Source organism: Prenolepis imparis, unplaced genomic scaffold (assembly GCF_030444845.1).
Source record: "Prenolepis imparis isolate NDT839.2.m4 unplaced genomic scaffold, iyPreImpa1.0 SCAF_533, whole genome shotgun sequence".
Classification (NCBI taxonomy): domain Eukaryota; kingdom Metazoa; phylum Arthropoda; class Insecta; order Hymenoptera; family Formicidae; genus Prenolepis; species Prenolepis imparis.
In genome coordinates, this window is record NW_028141691.1 from 1 (window position 1) to 9,134 (window position 9,134).

The 9,134-nt window shown below is 31.3% G+C and overlaps 2 protein-coding genes across 5 annotated transcripts; one reads left to right on the forward strand and one right to left on the reverse strand.

The window, feature by feature from the left end:
* Positions 1-1,821: 1,821 nt before the first annotated feature.
* Positions 1,822-5,291, forward strand: LOC145948652 (venom acid phosphatase Acph-1-like). 4 transcript variants are annotated; one of them, XM_083058276.1, is made up of 8 exons: positions 1,822-1,975; positions 2,381-2,422; positions 2,495-3,229; positions 3,300-3,416; positions 3,551-3,764; positions 3,860-4,089; positions 4,362-4,703; positions 4,863-5,291. In XM_083058276.1, the coding sequence occupies exons 3-8, from the start codon at positions 3,131-3,133 to the stop codon at positions 5,118-5,120; spliced, it is 1,260 nt and encodes a 419-aa protein (XP_082914402.1). In that variant the 5' UTR covers positions 1,822-1,975; positions 2,381-2,422; positions 2,495-3,130; the 3' UTR covers positions 5,121-5,291. The 4 variants fall into 4 exon arrangements, with proteins under 4 accessions (XP_082914402.1, XP_082914404.1, XP_082914403.1 ...); XM_083058277.1 differs by lacking the exon at positions 1,822-1,975 and adding an exon at positions 1,998-2,125; XM_083058278.1 differs by having other exon boundaries at positions 1,824-1,975; positions 2,381-3,229; positions 3,881-4,089.
* A 10-nt stretch (positions 5,292-5,301) lies between these two features.
* On the reverse strand, positions 5,302-6,710 carry LOC145948654 (uncharacterized; the record flags this gene model as incomplete). The annotated part of the gene is made up of 2 exons (XM_083058279.1): positions 5,302-5,760; positions 5,881-6,710. Coding segments are annotated over 2 exons (1,289 nt in total), but the record flags the coding sequence as incomplete, so codon positions are not given.
* Between the last annotated feature and the right edge of the window lie 2,424 nt (positions 6,711-9,134).

Sequence of the window (9,134 nt, forward strand, 5' to 3'; positions counted from 1 at the left end):
AAGCAAAGATTATTTATTGAATCACGCAAATCGGGGATGCCCGGTAGAGTGATTGACTCGTGAATCTAAAATGCTTTTCTCATTATCGTTCTGACGATAATATCGTTTAAACAGCTGGTTATTACGTGTGACGTGACATTGCACAATATTTATGGCCTAATGTTGAAATTGAAATAATTATGTAATATGTTTTAATATTTATTGTTCGCTGTACAATACTTAATGTCTCATAGTCTTTCTTATAATTACAATCACACTCAACTATGATTAATGAGAAGAATTAATTTCCGATGTTATACATCCCGATATATCATTGATAATGTAAATTTTATTATCCGCAGATACTATACTACCATGTGTTTATCGGATAAAAATCATAATTAAGTTGAAAGGCGAACAAAACAATTCATGTTTGCATTTTCCTGTTCAATGTACTCTAAGATAAAAATCGATTTAATTTTACGGATTAATTTTAAATGATGCATTTGATTTAAATAAATTAAAATAACGTTGTTACTATTTTTTAATGAATGCAATTCGAAGGAATGAAAGTGGTTTTGCGAGATTTTATTGACTACAATAGAATGCAATCGCGACAGCATTATCGCGCGCGTGTAAAGCGTTTAATATTCTTCTGAAGTATGTAAATTATTTTCGCCTTGACTGCGACTTTCGTAAGACATCACTATAGCGTAGTATAATACTATCGTCATATCCTACTATAATTAATGCGCAATCGTCATCGTTAATTCCGCTTTTTTTACGCTTATTATACAGTGATTTAATCGCGTATGCGTTACACGTGTTACGACGTAACATCAATACAGATAAAACGATGATATATCTATCACATATATGAATTATGTGAGCAAATATCATTATATACAAATATCGATTATATCATTAAGTGCCGTGACATTATCTATAATTATTCAATTATAATTAATAATAATTTAACTTAATGCTGCAATATAATAATTAAATATTTGATTTTTAATTAACTAATATATATAATAAATAATTTATAAATGTATAAATGATGTTTTTTTAACGATAAATAAATTGAGAAAAACATTGAACTTTTTATTAATTTTTTGCAAATATCTTATGTATTTAATTAACGGGAATTAAGCTCTTACGTATTTGTTCTGCACTTGTCAGGATGTTAATAATTATCAAGATCATAAGCAAAGAGCATGATTTTTATCAAAATTGCAAAGATTGCAACAACTTTGCATTTTTTGCAAATATATACATATATATATACATATATACACGTATAATATGCAAATTTATTTTGTAACTATACATTTGATATCTAAAAATTTATAACTCTAATCCATATGTAGTTTCGTATTTATTTAATATTTGATTTTTATTACAACTATTAACAAGAAATTTTCGTGACGCATTTTGTGATTATGCTTCTTACAGTATATTATCGAATCATTATTTACTCACTCAAGTAATACTATTACCCCTTAAAATTTTATAATTCTTCATAAAATAATTAAAATTATCTCTCGGATACAAAATTATATTTGAGAACACTCGTGTACTATCAGGCGTTATCAGACGTTATCAGACTTTTTTAAAGAATTATTAGACTTTGTTTCTAACTTTACTTGAAATCAATATTGACATATTATATATATGTACAAGATTATCATAATTCCTTTAATGTATTTTACTAAATCCCGTCTTTCCGTATTATTAAGATATTTATAAATAATTTTGTTCAGATAGATAAATAAATTCGACTTAATATGAATCTACCGAATAAATTCTGAATATATCTATCTGGGGTCTCAACCGAGTCACTTAATTGTTATCGTCATGCAAACATAAATGAAAGTAAATAGGATGACACGCAGGTAGGAAAATCAAGTGGTGGGTAGTAATTGAATCGCTCGGTGTTTATTCAGTTTCTCCGAGAAGAAGAAACGTGAAGAATCAAAAGCTAAGCATTTCGAAGGTACCATTTTTTTTTTCGCGAATGAAGAAGGGCGCAAGGGGTGATTTTGTTATAAGTCTAAACTTTTTAAATTAGTGATTAACATCTTTACGTGTTTATTTAAGTATTACTTTGTGCAATGTGAAATTCGTTATCAGTCATAATTTGATTGTAATTATCTTATATTTAATCTACCCTCTTCTTCCCCCCTCTTTCTCTCTTTCCCTTTCTCTCTTTAATTAATATATCAGTCAGGTGCAATCGAGCTGATTGAGAAAAAAAATAAATCAATGATTGAACAAAAAAATAGTGTACTAGCCAGAGAAGAAAGAAATAATGAATAAATTATTAATACATACAAAATTTATATATAGTACAAAATTCATTTCAGATATGGTTAATTAAATCGGAGTAATCTTGTTGCAGTGACGATAAAGAAACTGGGATAAATAGAGGGAAAAAGATGTGGTAAATCGTGTTGGTTTATCGTGTATGTCTTAATTATTCATATGCGCTGATAACCCTGCGTTTATCAATCAGACGCGGATACAAGTGGTTACTTTCGGAAACGTCGCGGGACAGGCTGATTGTCCTTACGGATGTGGACGTAAACGAGGAAAATTCTTATCTCGAATGATATGACCAAATGCGGCATCTCTATCGTTCAGCCTTTATCTTTAAATCCACTTAAAAATCTATTATAAAAAATAAAGAAGGAAAGTTATCCAAATAAAATAAATATATATCTATATACATAAACGTATCAATTAAAATTCTCCGTGAAACGCAAATTTTCAATTAGATGTCAAATATTCAAAAAAAGAAGGAGCCATCAAAACATTGTAATTGATAGCGGACGAAGACAACAAAAAACTGAAGAAAAAATAATTTTGTTTATCTTTGTCTCATAAACGAAGTTTAATTGTTACTTAGGGCAATTTTATTTTCGCTTACGTTGTATTTGTATCAACTGCTTTTACTCAATGCCACTTTCAAAGTTCTTCGTTCTGCCATAGTATCACATTCATCATTGTTGACAAACAATTTAGAGCTTCGCTCTGACTGTCTTCTTTTTTGTCAGTCTCACGTATTAATCGTTAGATTTATACACACACAATTGTAAAGTGTTATATATACATATATATCTACTCCCCCCAAAAGAAGAGACGCACAAAAATGAATAGACTACATTTCATTTGCGTTAATCTTGCATTATGCAGCTTCATAATTCCCAGTCTATGCCAGTCTGCGCCAGAATTAAAATTGGTGCAGGTTGTAAGTATAAATCTTTAAGTTTAAGTGTAACGAAAGACCAACGATAGACTGATATGTTGTTTGATCGCAGTTGTTCGCGCATAAATTGTATACCCCAATGGAAGACAACGCGAAGAAAAACGAGGCAAACATCCCGGAAATCTTGTCGTACAAATACTTTACTTCCGCCGCACTGAGCTTGCCGATAGTACGTACAATATTAATAAATTAAATATATAATATAATTAATATGTAATATATTAATTTCGATTTATAGTATGTATAAAATGTATTTCTATTTAGAAAAAATTGTGACTATATCGTTATGTTGCTATTAAACAGAAGGCGCATCTCAACATGTATAATCTCGGAGTGTATCTGCGCGAGAGGTACGACGAATTTTTAGGGGACATATATACGTCCGATATTATGAAGATGCAAACGACGGAGTATGCTTTATCAATGTTATCCGCTCAGCTTGTTAATGCTGGATTGTGGCCCCCCGCGGCAAATCAAATATGGTTTGAAGGCATCAATTGGCAACCGATACCGACCGGTTAGTATTAATGAATAGAAATCGTTTCTCGTTGATTAGAGAATATATCCAAATTGAAAAATATTGTGTACTTAAAGTACAACTTATTCTCTTAGATAATAGACAAGTTTTTGTAGAATATCAGGAATTGAAGGAAGATACGTTGTTGCTGGGTTCTCTGTGTCCAAATTTTGATCTACAAATGGATCAAGTGTTGCAAAAAATTGAAACGCAGAAAATGACAGTGCAGTATCAATCTTTGTTTTACCATCTTTCTCAATATACTAGAAGAAATATTAGCACGCCAACGGATGTGGCACTTTTATATGCTGCTTTAGAAACTATGGTAAGCCTGTAAAAAAAATGAAAATTAGTAAAATTATTTTAACAAGTTTGAACTCTTTCTCTCTCTTTTTTAGATATTTTATAAAAAAAATTTCTAAAACTATGAATTTTTAAAGAGATCTGTAAATTCTCTTTTTCTTTTACAAATTTGTTGAATCTTATATTCGTTAAAAATGTTAATACATACAGAAGATTACTCTATTATTTTATATAAATTACATTTTATCAATGTAATATTACGTGATTTATACAACAAAATTTTTTTTATTTCAGACTGATCGAAATGAAACATTGCCCAATTGGGCGATTGACGTGTTTCCGGACGGTGCTATGTACGATGTCACCTTACTAGAGTATGATCTCCTTTCAACTACTTCTTTGCAAAGGCAACTTAACGGTGGAACCTTTTTAAAAGAGATTTTCGGCAACTCGTTGCAATACAAGATAGGTGATTTATCAAAGGAACGAAAAATAATATTGTACAGCGGCGACGAAAGAAATATTGTCGGGGTTTTGAAAAATCTCAATCTCTGGTCGCCTCATATACCTAACGAAGCGGCAGCATTGATATTCGAATTATACGTCAATAACGATACAAACATGTACGGAATGAAGGTAATATTTATTTTATTCTCTTTATTATTATTTTATCTCACTTTTGCGACTATATTCCGCCAAACTGTTCAAGAAATCATTTTATTTCGAGAGATACATACACGCGTAAATCAAAACAATTATTTTCGTAAATTTTAAAGAATATTAAAATTATTTCAGATTAATTATTACACCGGTATCGATGGCACGATGATCCCTCTGACTCTACCAAACTGTACAGAGATATGTCCACTGCAGACTTTAATAAACGTTACTTTCGATTCGATACCGGAGAATCCACAATCTTTATGCGGATGGCCCGTCAAGAATTTTACAGAAATGGAAGATCAATTTAAAAAAAACAAAAATGGATGCGCTTCGTGTCATAGCAAGAAATTATTATTAATTTTTACCTTATTATATTTTGCTTTGCTGTGAAAATGCTTAGAGAATGACATATTTAAACATATAATAAAAACATATTTATTAGAAACATATTATTAGAAACATATACATATATTATAACATATTTATATATTAAATATATTTATAAGATATAACTTATTAATTAATAAACTTATTAATTAATAAAAACTAAATAAAACTTTATATACTTGTATTAAACCGAGATTAATGTGTTATATAACTCAAATGAAACATTGGCGAATTGTGCCATTATGAAATGCTCCACGGATACTACTGTGAATTTTTGTAATACGTTTCTCCATTCTTTCTCAGTAGCAACCAGATCGAAGCTTACATCTTCGAGTTCCTCGTTTTTCTTACAGCGCATCTTCCAAAGATTTGCGACGCAAGGTATCGCGGTTTCCATGGGTTGAGGCTTCTTGTCTCTCGGTACTAATACACGATATCTCTGTAAAGCAATGTCCAGCGCGTAAGATACTAAGTGCAACTGACTTGTTTCTATAATCCGTATTTCATTTCCATTCATTGTGTCGATCAGTACAGATTGGAGTGATTCTAACATCGCAATTAGATAATTGATCGTCTTGACGCATATCGACAGCAGCTGACAAAATTGTAGAATTATTGTCGTACGAAATATCCACATGGATGTCTGAAAGAAGATTATTATTGTTATCATTTCTTGTATATATATATATATATATTATACGATACTTGTAAATAGAAAGAGAATGCGTTAACATAATATATACGTATAATATGATACGCAGACCTCATTTAATTGTACACATGTCATTATCTCGTCTAAAGTTTCGATTATCGCCGTTTCGATTAGGTCTTCGCATATATTGGGCTTCTTCTCTATTTTAAAAATATGCACTATATTCAAGACTGCGTTTACAGCTTGCTCTTCCAAACTATTTTTCCAACATCTATGCCTAACGTATTCTTGCGCTGTTCTCTTGTCACAAAGCGTCGAAAGGATTACCTTGACTGATGTATGAATTAAGTGTTCTGCATTCAACAATTCGAGATTAAAATTCAACCAGTTGGCCGAGATTACTTCATTTTTATTTCTCTTTGTTTCCTCCGATACATTCTTCGCAGGTTCCGATTTACGTTTCTTCGACGAAGACTTTCCCATAGACTGTTGTTTTTTACATACTGCTTTCTGTATCACTGAAGGAGAGACTATTACTTTTTTGTGCTCAATCACCTTCTCCTTGCGAGATCGTAGATTATAATAGTGCCTGACATTGGTATCCGGGTTATTGGCGGTAGGCTTATTCGTTGTCATTTTGGTGTCGTTATTAAGTGTCTCGATTTTCCATGTATCGTATGCACTGTCACCTTTTTCATTTTTATTTTCAGTGGCATCGCTCGTTTCTGTACAGGAACAGTTATTGTTGATTTGAAAAGATTTTGATTGCACTTGATCGGTTTGAAAATTATTGACATTAATATTCTGCTCCAGAGGTGTCAAATAGGAAATTAAAGAAATTTGAGAAAAATTTGTATCATTTATTGATAGTTGTGTTAAATAATTAGTGAGAGTATTGGGATTGTTTGATGTCTCCGTGTTATTAGCTTCATCGTATTGGCCTGTCAATATAATGCAGTTGTCAGAATTATAATTTAGTACATTGATTATAGAATCATTTGGTAACAAACAGACACCAGCGTACAAATTTTTTAACTTGATATACATAAAATAAGGTTGCGTCGCATAGGGTCAGCGGTAAAAAGTATCGATTTCCAATATTTTAAGACGAGCCAAAAATTCATCGATTGTACATTTTAATTTTACATTGATTACAGAATCTTTTCGTACCAAGCAGACAACAGCGTACAAACTTTTTCATTTGCTATACATAAATTAAGGATGCGTCGCATAGGGTCAGCGGTATAAATGTATCAATTTCTAATATTTTAAGACGAGCCAAAAATTCATCGATTATACATTTTAATAGTACATTGATTACAGAATCATTTGGTACCAAACAGACACCAGCGTACAAATTTTTTAACTTGATATACATAAAATAAGGTTGCGTCGCATAGGGTCAGCGGTAAAAAGTATCGATTTCCAATATTTTAAGACGAGCCAAAAATTCATCGATTATACATTTTAATAGTACATTGATTACAGAGTCTTTTGGTACCAAGCAGACAACAGCGTACAAACTTTTTCATTTGCTATACATAAATTAAGGATGCGTCGCATAGGGTCAGCGGCATAAATGTATCAATTTCTAATATTTAATGACGAGCCAAAAATCCATCGATTATACATTTTATTAGTACATTGATTACAGAATCATTTGGTACCAAACAGACACCAGCGTACAAATTTTTTAACTTGATATACATAAAATAAGGTTGCGTCGCATAGGGTCAGCGGTAAAAAGTATCGATTTCCAATATTTTAAGACGAGCCAAAAATTCATCGATTGTACATTTTAATTTTACATTGATTACAGAATCTTTTCGTACCATGCAGACACCAGCGTACAAATTTTTTAATACGATAAACATAAAATAAGGATGCGTCGCACAGGGTCCGCGTCAAAAAAGTATCGATTTCTAATATTTAAAGACGAGCCAAAAATTCATTGATTATACATTTTAATAGTACATTGATTACAGAATCTTTTGGTACCAAGCAGACAACAGCGTACAAACTTTTTCATTTGCTATACATAAATTAAGGATGCGTCGCATAGGGTCAGCGGCATAAATGTATAAATTTCTAATATTTAAAGACGAGCCAAAAATTCATCGATTATACATTTTAATAGTACATTGATTACAGAATCATTTGGTACCAAACAGACACCAGCGTACAAATTTTTTAACTTGATATACATAAAATAAGGTTGCGTCGCATAGGGTCAGCGGTAAAAAGTATCGATTTCCAATATTTTAAGACGAGCCAAAAATTCATCGATTATACATTTTAATAATACATTGATTACAGAATCTTTTCGTACCATGCAGACACCAGCGTACAAATTTTTTAATATGATTAACATAAAATAAGGATGCGTCGCACAGGGTCCGCGTCAAAAAAGTATCAATTTCTAATATTTTAAGACGAGCCAAAAATTCATCGATTATACATTTTAATAGTACATTGATTACAGAATCTTTTGGTACCAAGCAGACACCAGCGTACAAATTTTTTAACTTGATATACATCAAATAAGCTTGCGTCGCATGGGGTCAGCGGTAAAAAAGTATCGGTTTCTAATATTTAAAGACGAGCCAAAAATTCATCGATTATACATTTTAATACTACATTGATTGCAGAATCATTTGGTACCAAACAGACACCAGCGTACAAATTTTTTAACTTGATATACATAAAATAAGGTTGCGTCGCATAGGGTCAGCGGTAAAAAAGTATCGAATTCTAATATTTCAAGACGAGCCAAAAATTCATCGATTATACATTTTAATAGTACATTGATTACAGAATCTTTTGGTACCAAGCAGACACCAGCGTACAAATTTTTTGACTTGATATACATAAAATAAGTTTGCTTCGCATGGGGTCAGCGGTAGAAAAGTATCGATTTCTAATATTTAAAGACGAGCCAAAAATTCATAGATTATACATTTTAATACTACATTGATTACAGAATTATTTGGTACCAAGCAGACACCAGCGTACAAATTTTTTAATACGATAAACATAAAATATGGATGCGTCGCACAGGGTCCGCGTCCAAAAAGTATCAATATCTAATATTTTAAGACGAGCCAAAAATTCATCGATTATACATTTTAATAATACATTGATTACAGAATCTTTTGGTACCAAGCAGACACCAGCGTACAAATTTTTTAACTTGATATACATATAATAAGCTTGCGTCGCATGGGGTCAGCGGTAAAAAAGTATCGGTTTCTAATATTTAAAGTCGAGCCAAAAATTCATCGATTATACATTTTAATAGTACGTTGATTACAGAATTATTTGGTACCAAGCAGACACCAGCGTACAAATTTTTTAATATGATATAC